The sequence below is a fragment of the Sylvia atricapilla genome, chromosome 4 (assembly GCF_009819655.1).
Source record: "Sylvia atricapilla isolate bSylAtr1 chromosome 4, bSylAtr1.pri, whole genome shotgun sequence".
NCBI lineage: Eukaryota > Metazoa > Chordata > Aves > Passeriformes > Sylviidae > Sylvia > Sylvia atricapilla.
The window spans coordinates 22,150,505-22,164,937 of NC_089143.1; the positions used below are offsets into that span (position 1 = coordinate 22,150,505).

At 38.0% G+C, this 14,433-nt stretch overlaps 1 protein-coding gene across 2 annotated transcripts in view; it reads right to left on the minus strand.

Moving 5' to 3' along the window:
* The window catches only part of RAB28 (RAB28, member RAS oncogene family), a 61,831-nt gene extending 51,267 nt beyond the window's left edge, over positions 1 to 10,564 (minus strand). The window contains exons 1-2 of one of the 2 annotated variants that reach the window (XM_066317269.1): positions 10,305 to 10,563; positions 3,282 to 3,378 (exon numbers count right to left, since the gene is read on the minus strand). In XM_066317269.1, the coding sequence (XP_066173366.1) occupies positions 3,282 to 3,378; positions 10,305 to 10,382 (175 nt within the window). In that variant the 5' untranslated portion in view covers positions 10,383 to 10,563. Of the gene's footprint in view, positions 1 to 3,281; positions 3,379 to 10,304 lie in introns of both variants that reach the window. The other variant, XM_066317270.1, reaches the window with a different exon arrangement.
* Between the last annotated feature and the right edge of the window lie 3,869 nt (positions 10,565 to 14,433).

A 14,433-nucleotide genomic window follows, 5' to 3' on the forward strand; every position in this document is an offset into this window, starting at 1 on the left:
CTTAGCATCTGGATAACTGAATGGACTGACCTGAGAAATTTTAGTGCAATAAGTTACATTACCTAGTCTAACTGTGATTGCCGAACTGAAAAATCTTCTATTACAAATTATCTACTCTGCTTCATTAACAACAGAAAAATGAAACAGAAAAAAAATGATTGGTATGTTTATTTGAGGGGAACTCCTCCTTAATTAGGATCTCACTAATTATGAAATTCATGCTGATCATCTCCTGTAAAAAAAGGCTTCATTTTCCCTATTTTTCAGTTAGGCTCTGTAATATTTGTTTCGTGTTTAGGTTGATTCTGGGGGAGAAAGAAGGATGTTAGGATTGTTGTGACAAAAGGAAAAACCACAAGCAATTTACCCAGCAAATATTTCATTAACAGCCAGGATAGTAGCATACAAGATTTTCCGCAAAAAGTTTGAAATCTTTTATTTTTTTCATTTAACAGGAACATAAAAACTAGAGACTTAAAACAAAAAGAAACCATGCATAATAAGACAGTTCTTAGAAACAGTCTTAACAAACTAATAAAAATAACTGAAGAATCCTATCAAAACAACACGCAATGCACTAATAAGGAACAATGAAACCCTAGCATTTCTTTACTCCGTAGAAAACGCACACAAGTGCAAAACTGAAATCCATGAGACAGCACAGTGTAGGTGTGTAGATTGCTTCTGGTATGAAGTGAAGCCACTGGGCTGCTGCAGCAGAGACCCTGCAAGAGGACACTTGGTGTACTGGTTAACCTTACCTAAAGTGCTGCACAGACAAGATGGAACTAAAAGCACAAGGCTGAACACTTTTTACACCAACGACTTTTAAAAAAATCCTTTTAACAGAAGAACCCTGTTTACTGAACTGCACCCACAACCTCCCAAAAAGTAAACAACTGTGGCTCTTGAAGAGTCTCTATCAGCAGACCTCTGATGAGCAGATACACTATTTAAACACTAAAATCTACACCATGGTTGTACTCAGACTATACAAGATCCTGCATCAATAAATACAATGAAACTGATTCACACTTTTAAAAAAAAGTATTTTGGACAAGCTGCATGAAGTGAATTAGTCATGTTGAACACTAGACCCATGTTGAACAATGTTGAACACATTGTTCAAAATTTATCAAAGGATTTCTGATTTGTATTAAACAGTATTGTTTTACCAGGCAAAATATTTACTATTTTCACTGTAAAACTGCATTAGTTGCTGAAACAACTGAAGACAAATGCCACTTTTACCTCTAAAAAGAAAAAAAAAAAAAAGCCAGAAAAACAGCACTTTATTTTATAAGTTGTAATGCATTACAGTGTGGCCTAATGTAAACTTCTGTGTAATTCTAGAAATACGTACTTTTAACTTCTGGAATCTTTGCTTACATTGAAGAACAAAAAAAAAAAAAAAATCAACTACTGAACCACAGTTGTTCAGCAATTGTCCTACTGAATAAGAGAAATCAAGTCTTTTTTCCTACTGATACACACATAATTTCTGTGCAGTGGTATGAATTAACCTTTCAAGTAAACATAGCAGCTCTGCAAACCCAGAACCAATAAAGAAATTAGAAAACTCCACTTATTAAAGTAATGCTTCCCATTCCAGTATTTAGAAATGTTACCCCCCTCCCTCTCTCACTCCCCACAACTAGTTAAGTTTACTTATAAAACAGAGAGCCAAATACATCTTAACATATATAGGCATAGGCAAAAAGCAGAACGACAACCTACAGAAAAATGTTTCTTCCTGCATATGAATACAAATGCTACTGTTTGGAGGAAAACACACGTACAGACTTTTTGGTGCTATTTTTACCTGCATTCTGATTTTATTACAAAATAAACCATGAATGAATGAAATTCACACACAGAATAAACTATGAACAAAAATGAATGAAGCAATAGTTGATAATTTTCCAAATTTTCTACTCAACAAGAATATTTATAATCCCAGTAATATACTAATAGCATCTGTATGCTTAACAGCTGGAAAAAAACCTTGCAAAATACAAGTTCTTAGCATGCACACTGCATGATTTGTGTAAACATTCCACTTGCAAGTACTGCTGTTAAGTATTATACACACTGGTATTTTTAGAGGCAGGAGCAGGACAATAAAAAAAATTATTCTGTTGATTTTATGGAGAAATAAGCACTGGAATTTTGTACTTTACCACTTTACTAAAAAAAGTACATACTAAATACTAAAGAAGTACATCAAAATGGCCAAATCAAAATTGTGAACACAGGAACAGCCTGAAAAGATTATTCTGTTTCACTTAAGAAAATATATAAACATAATCAAGAAATTATTTGCAAAATAATTGAAAGAAAAAGTTTAAGGACTGCATTTATTTTCTTTTAACTGCAAGTTACAGATAAAATGCTTAATTTCTGAGTTTGCTTCCCTCTCCACCCTTCACAAGGAGAAAACAGAATTACAGAACTTGCATTAGCAAGTGAGATCTTAGCAGATCTCACTACACCTTTTAATAATCATATATACTTTTTCTAACTTCTGATTTCTGATTCCAGAAGTAAATGTTTTTAACTAAATACCTGCATACTTAGAATATGAGCACACACAAATCAGCAAAAAGATATATTTCAAACCCCAATTGTTCAAAGACAAACTTAGCCAGCAATTATTCTTTTTTGATTATTTCTTCGCATTTTCCATGCAGTGTGCTGCAACTGGCATCTAAATAGTTTCTTTGCCATCGTGAACTGAAACATCTTGAATGCTCAAACTGTATTTTTATGAGTGCCGAGGGACCCTAAATTTTAGTGGTCTATTAAATGCCAGCAATTTCATGCTGCCTTGCATAAAACAGCATTCACATATTATAGCACTGTGAGTCCATAGCTGCATTTTGCTTCTCTCACACAACTCAAATATGAGTTGTGTATTTCATTAAAATATATTTTTTTTTATCAAAACACATATACTTTTTCAATTAATATGTTTAAAGTTTCATTGTTGTATGTTCCACTATCCACATGGAAAGTGAATGCACTCAAGCAGGGATAATAAAATTCATCAATATAGACAGCATTCCTTTTTTGAATTCAGTGTTTTAGAGATGCAATTTGTAAATGCACAGCTTTTTTGACACCTGGCAAGAATGTACGCACAAAATATTCTCTGAATAACTTAATTTACTTCACCATAAAAATCACTGAACTAAGCTAATTTAGTACACATTACTCTGAAGAATCTGTTTCTGCAAGTCTTGCTGCCACCCAACCTTTCAGTGTTAGTTTTATTCTCTTACCTGGCAGTAATATTCTTTTCAAGAAGAAGTCCAGTCCAATGGTTTGTTTGTACTGTTTTCCAAATGTTTCTTGAGCAAAGCGTGTAGCTAAAGATGTCTAAAAGAGAACAGTATCAAATTAAGTTGTCATTTTTAACAGCAGCAAACTTTATGTTAATCCAGTACTATGAAATACAGTTAAACATTTTTTAAATCAGTGAATGCTAACAGTGTTCATGGATTTGGATTGACAAGCCCTCCAGTCAGTTTCAACATAATAACAGGAGGTGGCAAAGGCTACTAATTTATGCTAAAAAGGTGCATAGTCAAGAAGCAAGGTGCATATTTGCTTTGATTTCAAAAACATTCTAACAGTCCTATTCCAAAATACTACACAGATTTGAAGGAGTTTGAGTATGCTCAAACTGACAGAAATACAGGTGACACTTATCTGCATCTGAAGATCATAGCATTTTTAAAAAGCATTCATTTCCAAAGCAAGGGTCCTGCCCTGGTGAAGAACACCATGATTCCAGACCAACTTTCTGGGAGAGAACAGAGACCCGCATGGTGTAGAATCCCACAGGGGGATCCCAAGTGTGGCAACATTTCTGCCACTGTTCATCAGTTTCAGGATCAGGGATTACAGGAACTCTGAGATGGGAAGAGTGCTTTCTTCCACACAGAAAAAAAGGTTAAACTCATATTAAAATGCACATTAACAGAATCATTCCTTTCAGGAGAACTTGGAAAATTTATTTCTTCAGTTGGTATTCTGTGGATTTATGAAAGCAAATCAATACATTACCTAGGCAAACTATTGAAGCAAGGCATTTATATTCTGTCAGTAGCAATTTAGTAGCAATTTAATGTCTTCTTTCAAGACCAAAAAAAAGGGTGGGGTAGGAAGGGAAAGAAATAAAGAAAGAAACCTCACAAAAAAAGTAAATGAGAAAATAGTGGTACAATCATAAACAATACAAAAGTTTGTATCGTGAAAAAATACGAAATATTAAAAATTATAAAACACAATCAACATCAAATTAGCGTACACTTAAAAATCTCTTGTTGACATGACATTTTTAAATAAAAATACAAATTATAATAATAATAACTAGAGAAAAAAAATAATCTAAATATTTATTTACCTATATAGAGAAGGAAAAATACTAAGAGACTCACAAAACCCTTACACTGTCTGAGAAAACTCAAAACAGGACAGAAGGGTGTTTTCTTGCCAAATTTCCATTCATCAAGACCTGAAGAGATGAGTCACACCAACTGTTTGTTATCAGATGTTGTTAAAAGCATATTTAGCCAAAAATGCAAGAGCAAAATAATGCCAATAGTTCTGAAATATGAGAACAGGCAAGGTCCATGAACAGAAGGTTATAACAAAGATCTAAATTAGGCTAATGTCAAATGTACACAGAAAAATAAAAACCTTTTTTTTACATTAAAACATGATCATCAGAGCTCCATCATTAACACTCTAGTATGAATACGCAAACATTTATTCAACTATTAGATTTCCTATTTAGTAAATGAAACAAGATTTACTGTTTTCATGTTTCTATATCATACTTATATTCCTGTGAGTGCCATGTATTATAATGAATGATATTTTGATATTTGAAGATATGTTTAGGAAACAATCCAATAAGTCAGTGTTAGCCTACGGCAACATTTTCATTTACTTCACTGAACACAAGCCCCAAGAGGATTAAAAATAAAAAAACAAATGGGGAAAAAAGCAAGTAAACTAGAAATAGCATGAGTATGCTTATATATTTATCTCTGTGGAAAGAGGGAAGATCACAGAGGATGAATCGTGAGAAGATTCTTCTGCCTTCAGCTATGTGACAGTAATACCAACAACACACACAAAATAAAATTCAACACAGATTCACACTACAGTATTGCAAGAGTCAGTAGAACTGATGCATTTCATTCCAGTAGTGATTATGTCAAGATTACAATCGCATTAATATGTCATGATCTTAAAGATGTAGATGAGAATAAGACAACTGCAGGAATACACCATTCACTCTTCTTGAAATTTTCCTTTTTGGAAAAGTAACAAGTGCCTAGAGTACAAATTAAAGTATCATCTGACTATATAACAGTATTCTATATTCTCCAACACATTTACTTAGATTCTCATTAAATAAGTAACCACTCCCTTCTTGCTTTAAATGCTCAGTAAATGCTAGTTTATCATTCTGTGACAGTCAATATTCCCTGAGGACTCCTAGGAGTGTTACTAAAAATAAACTACACACATTCAATCAACAGCCAACCTGTAAGAGCAGCAAGTAATCAACAGCATAGCAAAGTCCTCTTAAACAGGTTTTCTCCACTGTGCTCTTGAATGCAAAGGAATTTATAGCACAAAATCATGGACTAACTCCTTCTTCATTTTTTTCCTACAAACGTTAGAGCTCAAGGAAGGTGTTGGATTACCAGTCTAGGGTCTTCTATTTATTCACAAAACAAGCATTTGTCCACAAAATGCTAAGAGCAACAGCTCAAACTTCTTTATAACAATAAACAAAGAAGTTATGTCAATGCATATTCAAGTACCTCTAAAATAGAAATACTCTCTTCAAATCCCAGAAGTATTCGCTGCCATGCTTGCCAGAAAAGATTTTGCTCAAGAGTTTTACTTGAGGATATGCTGAATACAATCTATATAAGAATTAATGGGAGTTAAATAATGGTTCAGTAGAACTGTAGTTGTAAAAATAAATAAGTAATCAGTGACCATTTTTTAGAAAGGTTGCATTCCACACAATTCCACCCCTTAATGTCAGGGTCAGAGAACAGTGTGGTAGCATGAAGGCCTTGCTTCTTTACCCCTCTACAAAGACAACCAGGCCACCAGATCGCAGAGCAGAATTTCTAACAAAAATGCCAACACTTTGGAAGGTTCACACACTTGCCTTAAACACTCCAAAGGAATGTCAACATCCTATTCTAAATATCAATACTCTTTTGAAGGCTGATGTTAAAACCTCCCTGTTAAAAACACAAAAATGTCTTTGGGCTCCAAAGTACAGCAACCATGATGGCAGTAAATTTAAAAAAAAGAAAAATTACAATATTCAAGTACAAAATACAATAGGATAATTGGGAATGTTTTTTTTTTTTTGAAAGAAGCAAAAATGGAATTTAACCTTACATGAAAGGCATGACAGTTTCTTGATTCTATTTTTCAATGTCAACAATTCAGTATAAACTGCTGACATGCTGTTCCTAAAGACCTACATAACGAGTAAAGAGGAAAAAAAGCAAAAGATATCTATGAAATAAACTAGAAGGTCAATAAATTGAAAGTCAAACACAAGCAATGATAGCCAGCTCTGACAGTGACTACTTACCAGGGCAACCAGAAACTTGTAGAGAAAACCCCACCAAATGACAGATCTTTGAGTAAAATCCTATAGAATTAAGTTCTGAGAAAGCAGTGCCAAAGTGTCATATCGTAGTTGTAAGAAAGAAAACTACACCCAAATTTCAATCAGATGCAAGCACATAGTTCTGAAGCTGTGAATTTCCATGGACACACGAACTTTAGCCACTAACTGAAAATCTACTTTCCAAAACCCACGTGTATCTACCTTTTCCCTCACTCCCTTCTATGACATCAATGCCATTATCCAAGCACAGCTACACTCATCCCTCAGTCATGTCCTATCCTATTGGAAAGAATTTTAAGACAAACAAAATTAAAACAAACACTAGGGTAAATAATTACATGCTTTACCATAAAAACACATAACTGTCCTTCCATCCCACTCCTAACTACTAATGCAACTTTGTTCACTGAAAAAGAGAAAATTATCATAATTTGCAAGACTCGACAGTAACAAAAATATTTTTGTCACAATCAAAGAAGTTTTTGAGCCCAAGTGTAACATGACAATTCAGACTTGGCACAATGCTTAAAAATGTGGTATCCTAAAAATCCTAAAGTAAGCAGAACACTATTCTTTATGCCAGCCTATGTTTTAGCTCCTGCAAACTCCCATACCAGCTTGAGCATTTATTCTTTCATTTTCATCATCCATTGTTACAGAAGGAAATAACAGGATGTTTCTGCAATCTGTACTTTAGTCCCAACGACAACAGATAGCAAATAAACAGAACCTCAGCACATCTATTTTTCACAACTTCCCTTCCCATTAACAGTTCTGAGATTTGCTCCCAGAGGCCCAAAACCTTCTTCGACAGTAGCAAATCATGGCATTCTACCTCAAGTCAGCATCCTTGCACACTTCAATATTAAGCAAATCTATGCACAAAAGGAGTAGAAATATCTGGATCATAACATTTTTTTTTTTTTTTTTTTTTAATTTTTCAATCCATACTGGTAATGCTGGTTTATTTTAATGGAAAATCATTTTGGCTCAGGAAGACTGGGTTGATTTAAAACCTACACACATAAGGCTGCTGTGTGTATATATGTCCTTCCTATACTCAAAATCAGAGCCAACTGCTATTACTAACTGCTGGTTTTTCCATCTCAGATTGTCCTCACTTCTGATTGCTTTTTACATTGTTTTCCTAGTTTGTCTAGTTCATTAAAATCATTCTCTGTTATCTTCTGACTAACCAGTCTTGCTTCCCTCAATTTCGCTTTTCCATAGTTCACCATTACCTTATCATCTCTTTTTTACCCTCAGAGTTTTATAGATTCTACTCTGTCTCACCTCTCTAAACCTTTCTTCCACTTCTACTCTTCTCTGTTTGAGTTTGCTCCAGCAGTGCTTATTGCCACCCTTAAAATTCTAGGTATCCAATTAACCATTTAACAACCTCAAACTAACAGAAGCACAGCATCCCTCCCTTGCCTCATGGATAAAGCAATTCCTAGCTAGTGCAGCTTTAGCTTGAACTAACACTGATTTGTTTTTAAGCTGCTACCAATCCTTGCACAAAACCCAAGTCACATTGCTTCTAAGCAATGGGTGATGAAAACAGCAAGTTTCCACCTGACCCATACCTTTTTTTTTTTTTTTTTTTTTAAGAGGGGACAAAAAAAGCCAAAGGTGAGCACCTCACACTAAACACAAGATAAAGCATTTCAGATATACCCCGTCATTTTCTACACATCTCCTGTCTCGTGATCCCAGAGTGACAGAGGAAGAGAAAGACCAACACCTTGCACAGTAAAAGAGAGTTAAGTATGCATGTGTGTAAAGACCAGCTGTGAACCAGATGTGAGAGCCAGGCAATTTAGAGCTGAAAACACATAGACATCCACAGGTCTCAACAAGTAAGCGGAACGAGTAGACAACAAAAGAGAGGAGCCTCAACAATTTAGTCTTCTGAGGTGCTTGAAATAGCACTTACATTTATCCTTTACATTCCATGACCCAACTACTTCTTTATTTCTACAAGACCTTACAATAAATCTGTGTGTGCTGCCAGGCCATTGGGGTGGTGGGAGGGAGCCTCTATTACAGCATCATCTAGGGGGGACAGCAGGAAAAGCAGCCCACCAAGTATTACTGCTGCTCATGCCCAATAACCTGCCACGGAAGAGTGAGATTCCTGGAGTCAGCAGGAGATGCAGTGAGTGGCAGCTCCTGTGAGAGAGGTAGGAAGCAACAGAAATATACATCAAAACTTAAGAATGCTTGAAAATTCATGTTTGGTGAGAGGTCTTGCCACAAGCTGCTCAACAGCAGTAGTGAAAGGATTCTTCAGTTTGAACGGAAGACTCCTGGGAAATGCTACCCGTGAAGCAGCACTTCAGCTGTCAATGCTGTGCATTTATTATGCTCTCAGCACACAGCTGGTTGGAATTGCCCATCTACTCTCTCAGATGAACACAATACCACTTCAGACTGGGTTTAGAATCGCTAGAGACAAAAAAATGTTTTATTTCTTTATAGAGATCTGAATAAGTAAGTGAGCAAAACCACATGTACTTTCATTAAGAGCATATTCCTATTAATGAAGGCAGCTCATTTAAACCAGCTCTAAGAACATTTCCACTTTTTATATGAACTGTGAAGCAAGCAGAATTTCTTCTTCCCATAGTTTCAAAAGTTAATGACAGAGAAAAATACTTCAAGCATACAATAAATTTACTATTTTCAGGTGTATCTCACAAAATTGTTCAGCCTACATATGACAATAGATATATTCAAGTGTATAGTTAAGATCAGTGGCTATTTTAAACAGTTAAGAATGCAGCTTCTCTTTTGCCTTCTTTGGTTCCTCCTTGTCAAAATTTCTCTTTTACAAAGAGAAATTTGTTGTTGTTTGCTTGTTTTGATTATTGTTTGATTATTGTTGATAGATAAAACTTTCATGAACAGGATTTCATTATGCTGATTACAAATAGCGGTAAAAACCCAATGACATAAAAGTTACAAACGAAAACGAAATAAATCCAGCAGCGCCTTTCCAAACTCTGGAACAGTAACTCCACTAGATGTAACCTGTCCTACCCAGCTCGGGAAGTCGCTAGCCCTGTACCCGAAGGCGCCTGCAGACTCAACCAAGCGACCTTCCCTGCTCGTCCCTTTCGAGGGGAGCGGCGGCCCCAGCCCTCCACGGCCGGGGCACTGCATCCACCGGAACGACTTTGGGCTATTCCAGCGCCTCCAACCGAGCGGCTCCAGCCTCCAGCGCGCCATCGGCAGCGCACGGGGATCAGAGGGAAACTCCGTCAGCACCACAGGAATTACGTTATTCGCCGCTCCTTTTCTAACGGCTCAAGAAAACTGGATTACAGCCGTGTACGTCTATTTGTTGGCGATACCTCCTCGGGCGCGGAAGCCCCGTCAGGGGGTTCGGCTGCGGGCACGGCGCGGACACCGGCGGGAAGAGCCCGCGTGTCCCGTGCAGGGCCTGGAGCCCAGGGGAGCAGCCAGCCAGCTATCGCGACAGCGGCTGCGCGACAGACGGGAAGCCGCCGCGGGCTGCTCCCTCCTCTGCAGCAGAGCCACCGACAGCGTGAGGGGGAAGGCCGGGAAGGGGCTCGGGGCACCGCGGCGAGGGAGAGGAGCTGTCGGCGGGGCCGGCACTGACCTTGCCAGTGGTGCCGTCCCCCAGCACCACCAGCTTGAGCTGGCGGTCCGGACTCTCCTCCTCCTCCGAGTCCGACATGATCTCTACGGCCCCGGCGAGAAAGAAGAGGCTGAGAGCAGCCGGGAGGAGTCGGCTGCAGGAGCGAGGACGGGACAGGGGAAAGAGCGAGCGCCGCGCTCACGAAGCCGGCAGCAACGGAGGAACAGGAACCGCCATCTTCCTTCGGTGCGCCCTCCGTCGCTATGGTCCGCGCGGGCGAAACCAAAGACAGCGCTGAGGGAAGGGGGAGAAGCGGTAAATTGCAGGCGGGAGCTACAGCAATGAGTCCAGCCGCTGCTTCGGGACACACCCACTTCTGCCCCTAGAGGGTCGGGAGATGGTTCAGCCCGGCTGTCGGCGGCACGCCGCGGCGGCTCGGGCCCCGCAGTGACGCCCCGCGCGGTAACCAAGCAACGGGGGGCGGGGCCGGGGGCGGGGCTATGGCCCGGCCCGTGTGGGACCGACCGGGGCGGGCGGTGGTGGTTTACTGCGGCAACTACGTGTGGCAACTAATTGCGTAGTTATGGCAACCACGTCAAAGAGTCACTGAATGGCTGGGGTTGGAAGGGACCTTAAACATCATCTCCTTCCATCACCCTTGCCATGGGCAGGGTCACCTTCCACTAGACCGGGTTGCTCAAAGCCCGGTCCAGCCTGGCCTTGAACTCTCCCTGGGATGGAGCAGCCGCAGCTTCTCGGGACAGCCTGTGTCAGGGTCCCACCAGCCTCACAGTGAAGAATTTCTTCTTGATATCTGATCCAACCCTGCATTCTTTCAGTTTAAAGCCATCCCTCTTGTTCTATCCCTACATGCGCTTGTATGAAGTCCCTTTCTGGCTCTCACACCCCTTTAGGGGGATACATAAAGGCCTGTACAATAAGGTCATTCTGGAGCCTTCTTTTCTCCAGACTGAGCAATCCCAGTTATAAGGACTCCACCACTTTCTTACACAGTCTCAGAACTTTTCTATCCACGTAGGCAATTGGTAAGAAAACTTGTCAAGTTAGCCCTATGGTCTAATGAATTTTAGACCATTACTTTGTCACATACCATGGCCAGGGAGAACAGGCTATAACCTCCTCTTTTGCATCAGCCTTCCTTGAGTTTGAAAACTGCCAGTGTCCCTTCAGCCTGTCGTCTTTCCCATAGACTAAACAACTCCTCTTCAGTCAGTCTTTCCCTCGGTTGTCTTTTTTAGACTTCTGATTATTCTTGTTGCTTTCCTTTGGCTCCTCTCCACTCTCTTGCAATACTGTGCCAAAAACTGGATACAGTACTTCTGTTGAGGCCCTGGGAATACTGAGTAGAGTGGAAGTATTACTTCATGTGTCTTGCGTACGAGACTTCTGTTTATATATCCCAGCATGATGTTTGTTTTCTTGACGGTATGACATTGCTGACTCATACCAATCCTGATTTACTGAAAAAGCCTCTGGATGCTCTCCTGTTACTGGCATTTCACACGTTGAAGCTTTATTTCTGTGTAACTGTAGAGCTTTCTGCTTTTCCCTGTTGAATTTAATCCTATGTTTCAGGCTACTTGCAGTATTTGTCAATATAATTTTATTTATAATGTTGTACTCTGAAATGCCAACCATCCCAACTTGCATATATCTGTAAGTCTAAGAACCATACTTTCTATTCAAAAATCATTAATAATTATATCCAATAGTACCAAATTTCTTCAAGCCTCTATTTAACATATTTTTCCAGTATGAGTGACAGCAATTCTTTGGGCATTGTTTATATGACAATTAGAACAAAGACATCTGGAACTCTTTAAAGTATAAACGTATTTTAATGCATTTAATAGCATGATAAGAATTTTTAGAACAACTTTGTGTAATGCCTGAATATCAATCATACCTGTTTCAGTCTCTTTCAGATTTTCTTTATTAAATATATGTCTAAATTTTCCAGTATTACAAGTACACTGTTGTACTCCATCCTCAGAACGATCAAGAAGGTTCCTTATTGATCATGTAGTCATGTGTTTGCACAATTGAGGCTAAATGCTTTTCCAATGGTATTCTGGAAAAAGAAATAAAGGATGGGGGGGGCAGATACACCATTAAGTACATTAAATTCTAATGGAAAACAAGACACACCTTTGTCACTCCGTATTTTTAATCAAATTAAATGTGTTGTTCATTATTTTCTACTTCAGATCATCTTTTAGCCTGATTGTACTGAAAGTTCTCTTAACTTGGCCCTTCAGCAAGATCAGCATCAGGGCTCAGGTGAACAGCATTTCTTGGAAGGAAGAGCAAAAGGGACAAATGTGGAATTTGCCTTTATGATTTCTGACACAGGGAATAGTTGTGCAATTGGCATTAGACATTTAAAAGCGCCACATCTCAGTCCAGGGCAGAAACGTGATTGATAAACCACTGTGGGTTGAACTGCTCATATTTCTGAAATTCTCCCTCAATCACATTAAGAAAAAAATGCAGAAGATTAATTTAAATCTTTCTGATGCTTTTGAGGAGAAGGAGGTTCTATTTAACCCATGAGATGAGAAGCTGTGTATGCAAAAGCAGGATGACAAGAGAGCAAGGTACTCCAGGTGTCCAGACTATGTGTATTTTCATTTGAAATACCACAAAGAAATACATGTGTCATAATAAACATCCCAAAATTTAATTTACTTCTTCCCTTTCATTTTCAGTGTGGTATTCATGGGCTTAAATTTGTCTTGAGCCTGTGTATATGATCTGTTTAAATAAGCAGTTATATATTAAAGCATAATTTTGGAAATACAGTGAATAATGGGTGTGATAAACATGCATGCTTTTATTGACTACTAAGAAAAATGAATGGAAACTACCCCAGGAGGTGCCATAGTAATGCAATTGCACAGCTCAGCTCTGAAAAACCTCCTTGCTTAAGGCTATGACAGTGATGTACTAAAATCAGTTTTTACTATATAAAAGACAAGTGTACAAGAAAAAAACTGCCTTGTGGAGTTAATGCTTTAACAATAATACTACCAAAGAGTGTTGCTTACCATTATTTAACTTTAGTAGCATAACAGGGCGAATAATCTGACTGCAAATCTTTACGCATCTTGCCTGCAATGACAAGCACATTAACCTTCAACAAGCACATTAACAGCGTGGTATAGTAATTTTACACAGAGTGGTACAAATTTTTGCTACCAACATGTCCCCTCTGAGGGGCTACATCCCCTCTGTGAGGCTTTCAACTATTTTTGTCATTGCCATCTTTACTAAATATGGATAGCACATTACAGATGAAAAGAAGCTAGTCTCAAAGTGTTTGATACTTCACAGTTAAAGGAAATATATGAAGTGTGTTGAAAGCACTGGAATTAATAAACAGAACAGTGCAGTAAAAAAAATCATTGATGGCAGTATAAAAATATTTAAAAACTTATGCATTTTTAAAATACTAAAAAAATCCTTGAGGAGTTACTTTAGAGTTTTTAGTGAAAAGTTCCTGGGTTATCCAGTGACATAGAAAATAAATATATATTGTTTAAAAAAATTATATTGTTAAATAAATATATATTATTTGACATTCTGTCTATATTTCGATATTTGCTCTTTCAGCTTTTTCTCATACTTTCTGTATACTTTATGTTATTTCTTTGTGATGAAAATTCGTTGATAATCCACTGGTAATTGAGAATATTATGAATAATAACTGAGACAACAACAATTTTGAAATTCCTATTTCATTAAGGCTACAAACAAGAAAATTATTGCTTTCTCTGTCAAGTTTTGGCCTATTACTTTATTTGACCATTTTCTACTGAGTTAAACTGACTTTTTAATATGTGAAACAAGTGGTATAGATAGTTTTCTATATCTGTACTTCAAAAAATGCTATGTGGCTTCATTTCAATTCCCTTTATTTCAATAGCTCTTGATCAGTGGAGCTGTGAGTGTTTGAAAACATCTCTCATGGAAGGTTGCTGAGAAAAGTAAACCCAGAAGACTCAGATTTAACCTACACAGACTTGCACTTGAGGTCTTTGAGGAGTTTGTAAGATCGATTGTTGTTGCTGCTCAATGCCATTACTAGATCTTCCATCTTTATCAGTGATAAAGACAGTGAGTTTAATAA